The sequence below is a fragment of the Dreissena polymorpha genome, chromosome 4, assembly GCF_020536995.1.
Source record: "Dreissena polymorpha isolate Duluth1 chromosome 4, UMN_Dpol_1.0, whole genome shotgun sequence".
Lineage (NCBI taxonomy): Eukaryota > Metazoa > Mollusca > Bivalvia > Myida > Dreissenidae > Dreissena > Dreissena polymorpha.
This window is the reverse complement of record NC_068358.1, coordinates 51,807,619-51,825,947: the sequence shown is the minus strand read 5'-3', so window position 1 is coordinate 51,825,947 and position 18,329 is coordinate 51,807,619. Positions and strand designations below refer to the sequence as shown.

Here is an 18,329-nt window from a genome sequence, read left to right as displayed (position 1 = left end):
TAATCCAAGATATCATTGGGACAAATCTTCTGACCAAGTTTCATGATGATCAGAAAATAAATGTGACCTCTAGAGTGTTAACAAGGTTTAACTATAGCCATATAAGGAAAAAAGCCCCGCCCCCGTGGTGGCCATGTTTTTCAACCAACCGGCATCATTTCAAGATATCGTCCAAGATATTACTGGGATGAATCTTCTGACTGAGTTTCATGAAGATCGGACTATAAATGTGGCCTCAAGAGTGTTAACAAGATTTTACTATAGCCTTACATAGCCATATAAGGAAAATGCCCCGCCCCTTGGCGGCCTTGTTTTCCAAGCAAACGTAACCATTTTAGAACTCATCCAAGATATCATCAAGACAAATTATCTGACCATATTTCATCAAGATTGGACAAAAAATGTGGCCTCTAGAGTGTTAACAAGGTTTTACTATAGCCATATAAGGAAAAATGCCCCGCCCCCTGGCAGCCATGTTTTTCAACCAACTGGCATCATTTTGGAACTCGTCCAAGATATTATTGGGATGAATCTTCTGACCAAGTTTCATGAAGATTGGACAATAAATGTGGCCTCTAGAGTGTTAACAAGATTTTACTATAACCATATAAAGCCATATAAGGAAAAATGCCCCGCCCCTTTGCAGCCATGTTTTTCAAGCAAAGGTTACCATTTTTGAACTCATCCAAGATATCAGTGGGAAAAATCTTCTGACCAAGTTTCATGAAGATTGGAAAATAAATGTGGCCTCTAGAGTGTTAACAAGGTTTTACTATAGCCATATAAGGAAAAATGCCCCACCCCCTGGCGGCTATGTTTTTCAACCAACCGGCATCATTTTCAAACTCGTCCAAGATATTATTGACATGAATCATCTGACCCAGTTTTATGAAGATCAGACAATAACTGTGGCCTCTAGAGTGTTAACAAGGTTTTACTATAGCCATATATAGCCATATAAGGAAAAATGCCCCGCCCCTTGGCGGCTATGTTTTTCAAGCAAACGTAACCATTTTCGAACTCATTCAAGATATCATTAAGACAAATCTTCTGACCATATTTCATCAAGATTGGACAATAAATGTGGCCTCTAGAGTGTTAACAAGGTTTTACTATAGCCATAAAAGGAAAAATGCCCCGCCCCCTGGCGGCCATGTTTTTCAACCAACCGGCATCATTTTCGAACGCGTCCAAGATATTATTGGGATGAATCTTCTGACCAAGTTTCATGAAGATTGGACAATAAATGTGGCCTCTAGAGTGTTAATAAGATTTTACTGTAACTATATATTGCCATATAAGGAAAAATGCCCCGCCCCTTGGCAGCCATGTTTTTCAAGCAAAGGTTACCATTTTTGAACTCATCTAAGATATCAGTGGGACAAATCTTCTGACCAAGTTTCATGAAGATCGGAAACTAAATGTGGCGTCTAGAGTGTTAACAAGGTTTTACAATAGCCATATAAGGAAAAATGCCCCGCCCCCTGGCGGCCATGTTTTTCAACCAACCGGCATCATTTTCGAACTCATCCAAGATATTATTGGGATGAATCTTCTGACCAAGTTTTATGAAGATCAGACAATAACTGTGGCCTCTAGAGTGTTAACAAGATTTTACTATAGCCTGGTGATATATAGCCATATAAGGAAAAATGCCCCGCCCCTTGGCAGCCATGTTTTTCAAGCAAACGTAACCATTTTCGAACTCATCCAAGATATCATTGAAACCAATCTTCTGACCAAATTTCATGAAGATTGGACAATAAATGTGGACTCTAGAGAGTTAACAAGGCAAATGTTGACGCTGCACAACTGACAACGGACGATGGACAAAAAGCAATCACAAACAAAAGATAAAAATAAGGATTTGACCTAGTGACCTTGTTTTCAGATGATCTTGATCAATATTCTAACTTAGCCTATATATTGTTAAGATAGATATTCGGATCAAATTTTATAAAGATTGAGTCATAAATGTTGGCTCTAGAGTGGTAACAAGGTTTTTAGTATATTTGATCTGGTGACCTAGTTTTTTAATGCAAGCGACAGGGATTCAAACTCAACCTAGATATCTCAAGATAAACATCTTGACCAAGTTTAATCAAAACTCACTGGATAAAAAATATGACGTTTAAAGTGGTGAAAAGCTTTAAGTTTACCATAAATGATACACTTTACACAACAAACATAGTATCACCAACATAACTAACCATGACTGCTTCATGCTCAGGTGAGCTAAAAAAGACCACAATTTACAGGGGTGTCAATTGTCTGGCTTACTCCGGAAATCCGGATATGAGTTGTCCAGGGTCGATTTTCAAAGATCAGTGTAAATTGGATGATTTTTTCTTTGGAAGGAGTGGGGGTTGGGGCTTTACTAACTAAGGGACATATGCATTCAAGTGCGTGATCATTTGAGAACGAATATTCCTAGGCATTCGGGAAATGTGCGCTCAGTACTGATTTAACCCGGTCTCTTATATTGTTTGATTTCTGATTGGTTAGCGGCTGGCACAGACAGAAATTGTAACTGACAAAACCTCTTGATCACTTTCAGAAAATCTTACATTCTACGAAATGTTGTCCGCCATCTGAAATTTTTTAATTAGCGATTAGCATAGTAAAGCACTGCAATAGTATTTTGTAAAACATAATGTAAACCAAATCGCGTATTTTCTAGCTTACTGGCTACTGGTTTTCATTTTCTGCAGTAAAATGATATGCATATTTTATTTCATGTGCAAAAGACGTATCTTGATATGTTTCTGGACAGTTGTTTTCGGATACGTTATGAACTTTGTCGATTTTAATTTATTTTCGTAGTTCTGTATAACATTTTTATAGAATGACAAATGCACTTGGGGTGTTATGGATGGTCTGGTTTATAATAGCTTGAATTGTAATCACGAGAAATTGCAACTAGAACGACAGGGGGGGGGGGGGGGGGGGGGGGAGTTTGTGCCCTATTACCCCTTTGGGTACATATGGCCTCAGACTCCAGGCTAAATTTTCCAGATTTCAAATATGGGTCCATGGACACTCCTGATTTTAAAACAGTATGTCAAATAGCTTATACTATGAATGCCAAGTAGGATGCACTTTATTTTAGAGCACAACACTAGAAGATGTAACAAAGAAATGCAGCCCCTGTTAAATGTTAAATGTGCTTTAAAGTAGGTACATTGTACATTGACAGTATAATTTACTTGTGGTAAAATAATTAACACATCAAGGTAATTGACCAACTGAGAAACTCTGTGGTTTTAATTAAACCCATGAAACATCTGTTAATAATCAGTCAAAGTTTGGATCTACTTCAACAAGCATTTCCAGGAAAATGGATTTTCTCAATTGTGAGAGCAAGTCTGTGTGTCATTATCATGGAGATATTATTGGAAGCATCCATTAACTTGTCCAAATTAACCCATTTAAGCCTAGTGGACTCTCCCATCCTTCTAAATTGGATCAATTTATTTCCAAAATAAGGGATGTCTAGTATATTTATTTCTATATTTAGAATATTTCTCACAGAAATTCCTTTAAATAAACAGCGCAGACCCAGATGAGACACTGCATCATGCGGCGTCTCATCTGGGTCTACGCTGTTTGCCAAGGCCTTTTTTACTAGATGCTAGGCATAAATGGGTTGAACACAACAGGAATCAAAATCTACAGTAATTTCTTATTTCTTGCCTACCAATCACTACATCTACAGGTAAACCAATCACAGGTAACTACACCTTAATGATTCTACTCCACACTTTGCCTGAAAGCCACATTGCTTATCAGCAGATGGGTATTTACATTATCATTGGGAATGAGTCAGGCATTTATAGCCACAATGTTTACTCAATCTGCAGCTTTTATCTTGCATTGTCTAGGCATAGATTATTTGTAATTTTCAGTATAAATGTTTTCTGTTTTTCATACCTGAGATCATTTCATTATGTAATATGTAATTGTTGAACTCGAACTCAATATATAATATGACAGTGGCGCAGGTACAAGCCAGTCAGTGCTCTGCCTTTGTTATCAAGAAATGTGACCGTCTTTAATAATTCTTCAATCTGAAACATTAAACGGTTGCAACAAATGTGACTTCATGCAATTACTGACAAAGCTTTCTAAGGATCTAAGGATCATGGACTTGCTGGTACACTGTAGATCACTATATCGCAATCAGCGTTTTAACGATGTCCTTTAATTGTATTGCAAGTCAGTAGTGGACAATCAAAAAATCTTTAATACAACTTTCTTAACCTAATCGTGCTTGGTCCAGATTTTGGCACCTTCACAGGAAATCCCATTCACACTTGTGTACAGTTTCAAACTATAACCCAACATGCCCAACAATAAAGGTGAACAGTTTTACAAGAATTGACCTTTTGGGAATATAAATATGTACATAGAAGAATAAAAGAACTGTACATTAAGACATAGAAATGGAATTAAATTGGACTTTGGTGTGAATTTCATCATATAATTTGTTGTACGGATGAATTGATAATGATAAAATAGAGTCATTGAAAAACTGAATCTACCTTGTAAACTACATTTCACCACGTTAACTATAACATTTAATCAAACTATATATTACTTTATTATGCTATAAATATGACAAACCACACAATAATCAAAACAAAGGATTTACACATAAACTATTTATTTTGTGCAAGAATTTGTTAACATCACATGATCCTAAAATTCTAACCTGATTTTTAAAATTTAATTATATGCAATTAAAAATACTTGCATGGAACAATTTCCATAAATGACCTGACGAGTCCCATATTGCGATCTGGATATCTCTTTTAATGCTGTGATCTGGATATCAGGGCTCGAATTACATGAGGAAGTTGACTTCGCCTTCTTTTTTAACAGCATCGACGTTTTTTTTCTCAACTTTTCCATCTAAAAATTCTCTATTTTCACATGTCATAAAGTCAACGATGGCGCCTGTTATGTTTTCAGTTTATTATCACAGCAAAAGATCGACTGCTGTGAAAGCTTATTCAGGCAACTAACATACATGGGCATTCACTCCAAAAAATAACGGTTTAGATCAAAAGATCAAAGTGAGTGTCATTTTGCCGACAGTTTTGATAGTTCTCTGTTCTGCAAGCGCAATTAGTACACGCCTTGCAGGCGGAGTTAAGCGGTAAATTAACATCGATAGTAACCAATGGGAACACGCGCATTGTATATACATATGCAGTAGTTTACCTGAGCGATGAAATGACGTCGTTAGAGACATTTATTTACGCACAAAAATGTTTACACGCGCAACACATTCCCAACAGTAAATATGAATACGATTTATTCTAGTATGTGCTACTGTTTACTTGTTTCGTGCTTCAAAACTCTTAAACACTAATTATCCAGTTGATGTGCAATTTATTTTGTCAGACATTAATTCATAACCATATAAACGAAAACTAACAACTCACCCCTGCATAGTGCTAATTTCCATTATTTTATCTATCCATACGTAAACGACTTTATTTTATATCCCGCAACCTCTTTGCGCATGCTGTAAGTTGTCTAATGATTACGTGATAATTGATTGACCATCCGATAATTGCAGGTTTTTTGATAGACGGCACGGTTAAAGAAAGTAGGAAAAAATATTAAAGAAAAACAAAATTGATCAAAAATCTATTAATTACGTAGATCCACTACTGTAAAAGTCCAGCGAGTTTTGTCAGTTTGTTAATCCACTGATAATTACGAGTAACAGCCATCTTATACAAACTGGAATCATTGTTCATTTTTATACTAACAAGTCCTAATACTACACAATAGACATCGAGAAAACACATTTCCTCTAAATTAAATATCAATTATCCGAGTAGAATTAAATTGCTACGTCATGACATTCGACATTGCTAATAGCGGACGTATTGTAACATTTAACCCGCGTTCAATTCAAAGCTGGCGATTCAAATTACAAATAATGGTGATTCAATAATGGAGAAAGCATTAACTGGATTTAACAAACGTTTGACAAGGTTTGTTAAACCAGATAACAACAAGGAAAATTTGGATTATTAAAGTTAAACAGGTAAGGCATTCTCTTGTGTACATATTTCGGACATGTATAAAATTCGGATAAACAGTAATAGATATACTATATGTCCCATGCATGAAGATTGTTTTTTGTTACGACTCGTTCTTTTCCCAATTCGGTGATTTCACGACGCAAATTCCAAATGGCATGGGTACCGGACCCATTCCCAATTGGGTGAAAAAAATCACTGACTATCATGTACATTATGATGTAAATAGGGTTTGGATTGTCATTGCATTATTTAAGTACTGTTAATTTTTATGATGCACATGGAAATCACAAGTTTTATTTGTATGAATTGATTTATGTGACTCAATTTGTAAGAATTTATTGAATTTGAAAATATTATTTGTTTGTCATTGATGATGATAGGCTTGGTGTAATGAGGGGTATAAAACAAGTGAAGATTTTATTAAACGCCGAACAGAAACCACTTCTCCTTCTAGTGGCCTCACTTCTTCCTAATTTCAGCTCAGGGAGAAGTCACTTCTCCCTCAAGTTTGAACCTAGGCTCAGCCCTGGGATATCTCGCGCTCCTTGGATCCCTTAACATATAATGTGTCTATAAATATTTTAACCAGTATAGAAATGTTCATGAGTCTCACTAAGGGAAAAGGACACTTGATGAATGTGCATATAGTGTCATCTCAGATTAGCATGTGCATTCCACACAGGCTTATCAGGGACGACCCTTTCCGCCTTAACTAGATTTTTGTTTTAAAGAGACTTCCTTTAGAAAAAAATCAATAAAAGCAGAAAGTGTAGTGCTCTGATTAGCCTGTAACTGCATGAGATTGCACAGGCTAGTCTGGAATGACACTTTATGCACATGCATTATGCCCCTTTTTCCCACATACAGGCTTACATATTTTATACAACTGCTTTTAATATTTCGGAATATCATACCGATTCCCAAAAGCACAAGCTGTTCTGAAATGTAAAATGCCTACATAAACTTGTCAGAACTGCCAAAGATGTCAAAGATTGGAAAGATCGATAGCACATAAATAGTAACACCATAAGAATGTCAATAACTGATACTATTTAAGAATTAGAAAACCTCACTTCAGGCCCTATGGCAGAATAGTGACCAGCCAGGCAGCCCCAAATAGTATATGGACCGAAGCCCGCTTCGGTTTATATTATATCAAACATTTTTGTGCAGATATATGTCAATAGAAATAAAAATAAATAACACAATATAAATTCCATCAATATTTCTCAGTAACTATTAATTATATGTACTGTATTATTGTTGTGCGCGAGTTGTCTCCCTGCATAAGTTGGACATGGAAAAAATTCGCTTTTCATACAAAATTCATGTTTATTGTAAAGCATTTCATATATTGACATTTTATGTAGAGATAACTACTTATATCACAGACAACATGTTGCAAAACATTGATATGAAATATAGAATTAATTTTTGTATTTTTTAACATGTGATTAATAATAAAAAACACACACTCGTGACCTTCCAAACGAATCGTGACTATAAATAATAAGTACAGTATTATTGTTGTACGCGAGTTGTCTCCCTGCAAAATTTTGACACGGAAAAAAGCGCTTCTTTATACAAAACTCATTTTTATTGTAAAGAATTTCACATATTGAGATACATTTTATATAAAAATATATGTTTTTATTACAGACAACATGCTGCAAAACATTGATTACAAATATAGCATTTAATTTTTGTATATTTTAAGATGTGATGAATAATAAAAAAATACACACTTGTAACCTGCCAAATTACTCGTGCGTTTGCCCTAAGTATATAAAGCGAAAATCTCTGCGTTTGAAAACTTACACAAATGTTACAAATAACTAACATAATTTCTAGCGGGCACACTATTACATGCGCACGCATCTTTACAGGGCACTATGCAAAAAAAGCGCCTGCTGACTATGCGCGCACATCTTTACAGGGCATTATTCAAAATAACGGACCTGTGAAGTTTATATACGCAAAGAAGAAACAAGCTTATGTGAGGTATAATATAAAGACAAGCTATTTTTCTCACCTTTATCACATCAAACAATAGATAACCATATTAACTGTCAAATGCCTCAGTAAGTGTAAGCCTTTTATCAATTATCATAGAGCAAATAATCAATCAGCACAATGAGCACTGCCATCTATTTGAGTTTCATGAAAACATTTAAGATGAAAAATGACGATTTGAGAAAAACCTGAGTCAAGACCCACGTGTAGAACACCTTTCATGCAGGTTTTTTTATCTGATTTTGGGGAAAGGGCCTGGCCTTTTTTGAGGGGTAAAAAATCTCGCGAAACGCCGGATTTGGGGGGAAAAAATCACACGAAACGCTGGATTTTGGGGGGAAAATAAGGAAACTCTTAAATAATCAATTAAGCATATTTTACTGTTTTTAAAACAAATTCAAGGAAACAGAAAATTTAATTATGCAATATTTTTCTATTTTCTACACTGGATCAGGTTAACTAATACATTTAAAGGTTTAAAAAAAAGAAAAAATTATAATTTTTTTTTTTTTTTTGAGGGGAAAATGAAATCTAGGGGAAAATTTACCAGCTGAGGGGAACAAAAATCGGAGGGGAAAGGGCCGATTTTCGGCAGGTCACAAAGAAGGAAAAAAAAAACCTGTAATGATAAAAGTCCATTAACCTTGACATTTCAAAGTGACTTCAAACTCAATAGGCATCTTCCTGTCAACATTATACCATTTGCATGAATGAAGGTCAAAGCACTTTTAAGATACAATGCAAAAACAACCTTCCTCTTATAAGCATCTGAGACCTTGACCTTTAACTGGGTGACCATAAAATCAAACAAGGGCTGTTTGTAAAACATGCATGCCCCCCATATGGGCTGTCAGTTGTAGTGGCAGCCATTGTGTGAATACATTTTTTGTCACTGTGACCTTGACCTTTGACCTAGTGACCTGAAAATCAATAGGGATCATCTGCCAGTCATGATCAATGTACCTATGAAGATTCATGATCCTAGGCGTAAGCTTTCTTGAGTTATCATCCGGAAACCATTTTACTGTGTCAAGTCACCATGACCTTGACCTAGTGACCTAGTGACCTGAAAATCAATAGGATTCCTCTGCGAGTCATGATCAATGTACCTATGAAGTTTAATGATCCTAGACATAAGCGTTCTTGAGTTATCATCTGGAAACAATTCGGTGGATGGACGGACCGACCGACCGACAGACGGACCGACATCAGCAAAACAATATACCCCCTATTCCACCCCAAGTAATTACTATACCAATAAGCCTCATCCTTGGTCAACATATTTTCAAGATATGGTGTACATGTAGATACAACTTTTACCATCAAAAGCCTCGATCTGTGACCTTGACCTGTCAACCCTAAAAAAACCAACACTGTAAAGGCCTTTTCTAAGTTTTCGGACACTTACAAAATTTTTTTTTTGTGTCCAACAGTTTAGCTCCGGGAAATATTCCAAAATTACAGGTGTCCGAAAATTTAGAGACAATATTTAAATGTCCGAAAATTTTAATTATATTGAAAAACAAGCAATAATTTAATGGACAATAGTGTTTCTACCATGAAATAAATACAACTTCACAGCTTTGCTAACTCTTGCATGAAATGATACAGAAAAAAACTAGAGCTTTGTCACAGACGTGACGAATACCCCCACATGAAGAGCGGATGAAAAGTACTTGAAATAGGGAACACCATGCTGACTGTGTAAGACGAACTAAGTGACCCCGTGACCTAGTTTTTGGCCTGGCATGGCTCATGTTCGAACATGGCCTAGAGATCATCTAGATACAACTTCTGACCATGTTTGGTGAAGAGCAGATGATAAGTACTTGAAATAGAGAGCGGACACCATACTGAATGTGTAAAACGCATTAAGTGACCCCCTGACCTAGTTTTTGGCCCATGTTCGAACATGGCCTAGGGATCATCTATATAAAACTTCTGACTAAGTTTGGTGAAGATCGGATGTAAACTACTTCATTTAGAGAGATGACACCATGCGCAATGTTTAAAACGCACTAAGTGACCCAGTGACCTAGTTTTTGACCCAGCAAGGCTCATGTTCAAACTTGGCCTTAAGATCATCTAGATAAAACTTCTGCCCAAATTTGGTAAAGATCGGATGAAAACTACTTGAATTAGAGAGCAGACACCATGCTGAATGTTAAAACACGCACTTAGTGACCCTGTGACCTAGTTTTTGGCCCCGCATGGTCCATGTTCAAACTTGGCCTAGAGATCATCTAGATAAAACTTCTGATCAAGCATGGTGAAGATTGGATGAAAAACTTCGTGAATTAGAGAGCGAACAACATGCTGAATGTTTAAAATGCACTATGCAACCCCCTGACCTTGTTTTTGACACAGCATGATCCATATTCAAATATGACCTTGACATCATCTAGATACAACTTCTGACCAAGTTTGGTAAAGATCAGATGAAAACAACTTGAATAAGAGAGCGGACATTTAATACGGACCGACCGACAGACCGACAGACAGACAGACAGACAGACAGACAGGCAGACAGACAGGCAGGCAGGCAGGCAGGCAGGCAGGCAGGCAGGCAGGCAGGCAGGCAGGCAGGCAGGCAGGCAGGCAGGCAGGCAGGCAGGCAGGCAGGCAGGCAGGCAGGCAGGCAGGCAGGCAGGCAGGCAGGCAGGCAGGCAGGCAGACAGACAGACAGACAGACAGACAGACAGACAGACAGACAGACAGACAGACAGACAAGTTCACTCCTATATACCCCCCTAAACTTCGTTTGTGGGGGTATAAAAAGTAAAAACATTAAATATACCGCTTCCTTAATCAGGGAAGATGTCATTTAAAAATGCTGTTGGATGAAGCAATTGTTTTCTACCGGTATACATAGTGATTCACCCAATTACGCAAAGTTTATGGTCCATTACCCTCAGGCATAGCTCTCCCAGGTTTTAGGACCTAAATCTGTTTGTAAAAATACATGATGGAAGTGTCACAAGATAAGTGAATATGTTGCCGAAGTCTGATAAAATAGCGCTGCAAAATATACTGTCCAAAAACGAAAGCGTGCATGTCCAAAAATTAAGAGTCTTGAAAAATAAATATTTTTGCCAAAAAGGGGGTGTCCGAAAACTTACAGTGTCCAGATAATTTAAAGTAATTAAAGTACCTCCACTCCCTCAAAATAGAGGGACATCAATTACCATGTCCACTGTTATTGTTAAACATTCCTTAGCACAGCATTAACTTTAATCTACTTTATTTGTAAGACATATCACATGCACATTTTTCTTCAAGGATATACAAAATCTGGTCTAAATGAATGACAAAGCTTCTTACCAAGCATTTTTGTTTCCAGTTTTCCTTGGTAAAGTCGCAAAATTCATCCGATTGTACAAGGAAGGTACTAGAACTGAGCCAATGTCATCATCCCACTGCCTCTTGGGATCGGCCATTTTACACTTGTCCAGAACTGCAGACATACTGGCAGACATTAAGTCCTCGGACCGGGGTGAACGGACAAACATACTGGCCGACATTACATTGTCATGGTTAGGAGCGAATGGGTTACCAACATTCATACTCATCGACATGACATCATCTATCTGTGGAGGTCTTGACACAGCCCCTGTTGACATCAGATCCTCTACATGCATCACCCTTGGCGACATATTTGGTGGAGTTCCCTCCCCTGACCGTGAACTTCCTGCAGACAACACACTTGCTGACATCCCGCTGTCCCCTTTTGAACTGGATGCCATTTTTTCCTTCAGTTTCAGAGAACAACTTCGACCAATCTTTGATTTGCCTGACATGAAATTATTTTTTCACTGTTTTCAAATGAACACAGTAACGTGTTTACAAATCACTTTCCGTGAAATATGTCAATATTTGTAATAAGTTGATTACCTGCGCTCATAAGCACAGTTTACGAGAGCTATCACAGCATACTGACCCCTCAGCTGCAAATGAATGCCAGTCCATAGTCCATTTTGTCAATTATCTGCAACCAATATCAGGCAATTAAGCCAGGTCTAACTGTCCTGTTTGTTCAAGTAGCCCTTGCTCTCTCCAATTAACAAATGTGAGAGGCGTATATTCAATGTCTGGGTATAATGTTTGGAACTGCACTGACAAGTCAATAACAAAACCACCTCACTACAGCTGGTATGTATGCACAGAAATAATAGTCAATATTGCATGTAGCTATTAGCCATAATCTAATAAAGCTGCTAATGCAACTTTGAAGTATCCTGCTTCTAAGCACCTTTAAAACATCTTGCTACAAAGGCAGTAAATATAAAGCGCTTGTTCCTTTATTAAAAACTCCCATAATTCAATCTGTACATTAGCTACTTTGAAACAAAAACGATACTTGATCAAGTTTCTACTAAGTTTCAAAATGTGAGAAAGGTTTGAACATAAAAATATTCACTCTAAATTATTCTCTGCAGTTGTTATTGACACAATGAGCACAAATACCCCAAACATAAATCTCAACTAACGAAAAAGAATACGAAACTAATTATCCACTTCCACTACTGACTAGCAATCCCACAAAATTCTTGTACTGGAAAGTAAAGCAAGTCAAGCAACAAGTATTCCTAAGCTTTGCAGTGCTTTCCAGATGGAATGCAGATATCAGCGCAGGCAAATCCAGAGATAAGTACTTGCCAATGGTTCTCATTAACACAAACACAGGCCTGCCTGTGCCCCGAACATGAAGGCTATGAAATAACCATAAACACTGAGTGTCAAATTTGTTTGGAAACAAGTTTCAGGTGAATGAAAGGTTTGATTGATAATCTGTTGAAAAAATGGCCAAACAGATTGATTGATAACCAAAACATTCCAAATAATGTTGTGAACATATGAGACAAAATACATAATTTTTTCAATTAGATGTATATTACCAGACAAGCCATTAAGATTACCTGCTTAGGAAATTCACCAGATTATCATCAAAATTTCTGTTAAAAAGGTTTAGAACAATTTTACCAATAAGGAAGGGTTTGAGTTGCAACTAATGTATAGATTTGCTTTTAAACAATCAAAATCATTTCACTTCATTATTAAACACTTGAGAAATAAATGGTAGCTGGAAATCTTGCTTGTAATCTGCCTTAAGCCTTGTTCACTTTCCAATATGAAGCTAGTTCATGCACCTGTCCGGATGAACAATTGATAAGACCAGCCTCCCACAAATAAGGGCCCAAAAATACAGGCTGCCACAGCAACCAAGAAGTTAATAGCACGACTGGATAAGTGTTTTGTTATCAGATACAACATCAGATTTCTGATCTGATAATGGTACATGTAGGCAGAACTTGGGAATACATTCAGGTCAGATCAGATTGTATAATATTTATTTCAAACTATTAGAAAACAACATCTGCATATACCAAAAACACCTGATCTATTTTAAAGTTATTTCTTGTTTTTAAATGTTAAAAGTTCAGTATTTCTTATTTTTTGGTCCAACCTGTAAAATATACTTATCAAAACATCATAAAGATCAATTATCGCTTAAGAGCTTCTTAGCAATCAAGATTAAATAACTAACTAAAAATTAAACAAGAAAGCAAAAGCTCTACAAGGTTTCACATGAGAACTCAAACATCTAAATAATTATGAGCAGAATGATGTTCACTAGATTTAACTAAAGACACATAAAGAAACCTAATCCACTTTCTGGAAGCCCAGACCATCTTCGAACAGTCAGGCTACACATCTGTAGAATATTCATTATAATTTTTGTGTGTGATTACTGTATATTTTCATTTAAGCTATCCATTCCGCCCGCTCAGGCAGCAATGATTTCTATGGGACACAAACAATTTTCACTAAGGGGCCAAGATGTAATAAGAACAAAAGTTCTCAGTTCATTTGATAAAGATTCAACAGAAAATGTGAAATTTAGTCTTCACAAGGTTGCCTATTGACATATAACAGGTCGTAAAACACTTAAAGGGATTGTTTATTCCACCTTAAATTTCCTGTTCTGCACTTATTGTGGTAAAAGAAAAGAAAAGTATTAATACTTTATTTCAGGATATAAAAAAGCAGCTGAAAAGAAAACAATCCAAAACCTATACTTTGAGCCCCAGGTTTTCCATCTTATGATTCTTGATGATGCTGTTATCTGATTGGTCCTTAAATATAGTGAACTTCTGCAGGTGACAAGGCTGAGTCGACTTCTTCTACAGGGCCTGTGCAAACACCTAAGTCACAACATAAGAAACCTTAATTGGAACTTCTGTGCAATATCAGTGATTTTTTTGCCCAAAATTACCGCCGATATTTGGCTGCTTCCCAATTGCAAAAATCGACGTTTTTTCCCAAAAATCTGACCAAAATTTCCCAAAAAATGACCATTTTTTTCCCAATAAAGCCAATAAGATTACAATGTCATTTAGTGATAATTTAGTAGAACAAGTGCGGATAGAGCTTGTCGAGTTGCGCCAAACGACAACTGACTTACATATTGTTCGCGAATGTAGCCGAATATATGCCATTTTACGTTGCTATCCACACATCACTCTCTATATTGCGGAGGATATCGACGATAGTCGATGTATCTCGATTGAGCATGCCTGTTTTTACACACGTTCAAGATGGCGGCAAGAAGACGAAAAATTGCGATCAGCGGCGAAAATGATAAATAACATTCAAATTAACAACAGATATCATATGCTTATTAGGGAATAATTTAATGCGTGTGTAAATGAACGCAAAATACTACGTTTGAGATAAAAAACAACAAGTATTTATTAGAAATCTGCACAGTGAATGTGCGTCACGGAAACCAGTGTTGGCAAATTGGAGTTCAGTCTACTCACAAATTTAAAGCATTTCAGATGAGTATCGTTCGAAAATGGAAAGAGACAAACATGATTTGATTTATATGTGAGTGGATCTGTCTATAATCAGATTCATATGCATATTCTGCTTTATTATGTTTGTCACGCTGTACAGTTTACTGAAATAGCATCGAACTGAGGATGTCAAGTGCAAGATATTGAAAGGTAAACAAATTAAATATATTATTTTAACTCCATTTAATACATCATTAACACAGCAAGAACACTAAAGTGCGTTTGTTAATATTTGTTAATGTTTTCACCATATGATATTTAATTTAAACAAAATGCTGAATTAAAGTTATACTCTTTAAGAGGTATTGATTAAATTGTGTATCTAAGAATCAATAATTATTGCAAGTTTAATATGCATGTGGGAGGATATTAATTTAACGTTGTCTTCATTGTAAGAAGACATTAAAGCAGCACTTTATAATATCAAAATGCTGTCAAACATGCACTTCACCATTTTAATTCTGTTCTTATAATCATATTTATAATGCTAAATGTTTCCCAATTTCATGGTTTATCACACTATTTTTTCCCAATTTTATAGTTTATCGCGCTAATTTTCCCAATCCAAATGGCACAGGCTTTAACAAAAAAAACAAAAAACAAGAGGGCCATGATGGCCCTTAATCGCTCACCTGACTAACCTTTGCTACATCAACTCAAATTCTATCAGACCCATATACAATCCCAAGCCAGATTTCATCAATTAATTCATTCTGACAACATTTCATTAAGACATGATGAGATCTTTTTCATCTACACAAGGTTTTACTAGAATTGGCCCGGTGACCTAATTTTTCGACCCAAGATGACCCATATAGGATCCAAAATCAGATATTATCAAGATAAACATTCTGACTATATTTCATTAAGATCAGATAAAAACTATGACCTCTATTGTCTACACAAGGTTTTTCTATGATTTCACCTAGTGACCTAGTTTCTGACCCCAGATGATCCAAATACAATCCCAATCCAGATCAAGATAAAGATTGGATGGAACCTGTGACCTCTATTGTCTACACAAGGTTTTACTATGATTTGACCTAGTGACCTAGTTTTTGACCCCAGATGACCCAAATACAATCCCAACCCAGATTTTATAAAGATTAATATTCTGGCCAAATTTTATAAAGATTGGATGAAAACTGTCACCTCTACTGTACACAAGTTTTTTTTAAAACTTTGACCTAGTGACCTAGTTTTTGACCCTCGATGACCCAAATTTGAACCCAACCCAGACTTTAACAAGACAAACATTCTGATCCTATTTCATGACGATCTGATGAAAACAGTGACGTCTATTGTCTAAACAAGGTTTTTCTATTATTTGACCTAGTGACCTAGTTTCTGAACCCGGATGACCCAAGTACAATCCCAATCCAGATTTCATCAAGATAAACATTCTGACCAAATTTCATAAAGATTGGTTGAAAACTGTGACCTCTATTGTCTACACAAGGATTTTCTATTATTTGACCTAGTGACATAGTTTTGATCCCAGATGACCCAAATACAATCCCAACCCAGATTTCATCAACATAAACATTCTGATCAAATTTCATAAAGATTGAATGAAAACTGTGACCTCTTCTGTCTTACACAAAAAAATTGTTGACGGACGCACACACGCACGACGGACATCACACGATCACACAAAAATCACTGAATATGGCTGTCAGGGAACATTTCTTTAACAAGATCTGTGAAATGCTCTGCGACCCCAAAGGGAGGTTTGTGCTGTGCTTTGAAAGCACTAAACGCTATATATATACCTTAGGGCAGGCATATATAATGTGAAACCATTTATTTTCATCAGCACGAAATTTCATCATGTAACAAAAATGGCTATTTAGTCAGCACTTAGATTCACCAATTTCTGATTTTGAAAATCAAATTGCGTTAGTCAATATCCAATCTGTTTGTAACGTACATGTCTGCGATAAATCGCGGTTTTGACAAATGGTGGTGGGGAAAAGAGAGGACACTTTGGAGTCCAGTTTGTCACATGCCAATTTAATAGTATTTTGTTATCAGGTGGTAGTAATGGGCCCCATATTATTGTATGCAATTGACAAGTTCATTGTTATGATTAGCAGATTAGAAGGACCGAAAAACCGTTAACGAGTGCTTGAAACATCAAAACCAATTGCCAATTATTCAACACCCCTGAAAAACACAATACACACAATGGGTAATAAAGTTGTAAACAATTTGCGCTAATCATTACTATTCTACCTAAACGAAGTCAACGCATTCCATACAGCTGAACTGCATTCACGTTTTACAGCAATGCCACGTGTCAGTTAAGTACACTGTGCACCCCTTTGTGTCAAAACCAAATATATCTTGATTACAAAACAGACGATCAATGTATGTATGCGTGGATTACGTTGGATTTAAATGTCTCATGCCTACTGTAATTCAGTCTTAATTTTGTTTAAACATTGGGCAAAAAATTATTCGTTAGGATCTTAAATTCGTCACTCGGTCCACAGATGAAATAGACGAAATGCCTGAAAAATAATTATGGTATATTTTCTTGTTTGTCTTCCATATCATGGGTGTCAATTTTAATTGCATTCTATTCTGTCCCTGCTTTATGAATGTGATGATCAATTTGGGATGCTCTCTACATCTACATGGTACATTGTTTCAGTCACTATTTATGCAAGTCAAACCAGTAATACAATAATTATTATGGCTCCATTACCCTATTCCACAATTTAACTCTTCCACAAATCTGGCTGAGCAACCACCAAATTATCAACAGATTGACAGATAATTGAAACAGACATGGTACAAGCCAAAGTCATAATAAACAGAACTTCAAAACTAGACTAAATGATCCCAGACAGAAAGGAGCTCTCTTAATTATGGATACCAAGAAAATATGAAAAACAACAGTTTAAAACGGCATACATGTATTGTTGTACCAATTACAGATAGAGTTTCTACAGCATTACCTACACCAATATGATTTAGCTTTAATCAATATTTCATCTAGGTATTAATGTTCTTGCATAACATACACAATATTCACCGAAAATGAAACTGATTTTATTAGGACAAGCCCATGGCTAAACAGCCATATTTTTTTGTCCAATGGGGACAAGTACGGGTGCCACGCTGATAGGGAAAAATTAGCACGAAAAAAACAACGTGAAAATGGGTAAACTGCTCATGGTGAAATCTTCATATTGGGAAATATGGGTCTTTTTAATTGCTTGGTAATTAATAACACAAATCCATATAAATATTCTTTTACATGCATTTCTGATGAAATGTTCAGTTTCAGTGCTCATTTAATTTGTTAACTTGTAGATGCCCTTTTGGAACAAAATTGACACAAATTTCCTTTTAGTTGTGAAATTTCTCTATGATAATTAATAATATTTCATTA

At 36.2% G+C, this 18,329-nt stretch overlaps 1 protein-coding gene across 3 annotated transcripts in view; it reads right to left on the bottom strand.

The window, feature by feature from the left end:
- LOC127876979 (kelch-like protein 5) overlaps positions 1-18,329 on the bottom strand; it is a 97,030-nt gene that overhangs the window by 55,083 nt on the left and 23,618 nt on the right. Inside the window, exon 1 of one of the 3 annotated variants that reach the window (XM_052422537.1) lies at positions 11,394-12,141. The exons of the other annotated variants lie outside the window; for them this stretch is intronic. Coding sequence (XP_052278497.1) covers positions 11,394-11,869 — 476 coding nt within the window. The 5' untranslated portion in view covers positions 11,870-12,141. Of the gene's footprint in view, positions 1-11,393; positions 12,142-18,329 lie in introns of those variants that run through there. 3 annotated transcript variants of the gene reach the window in all.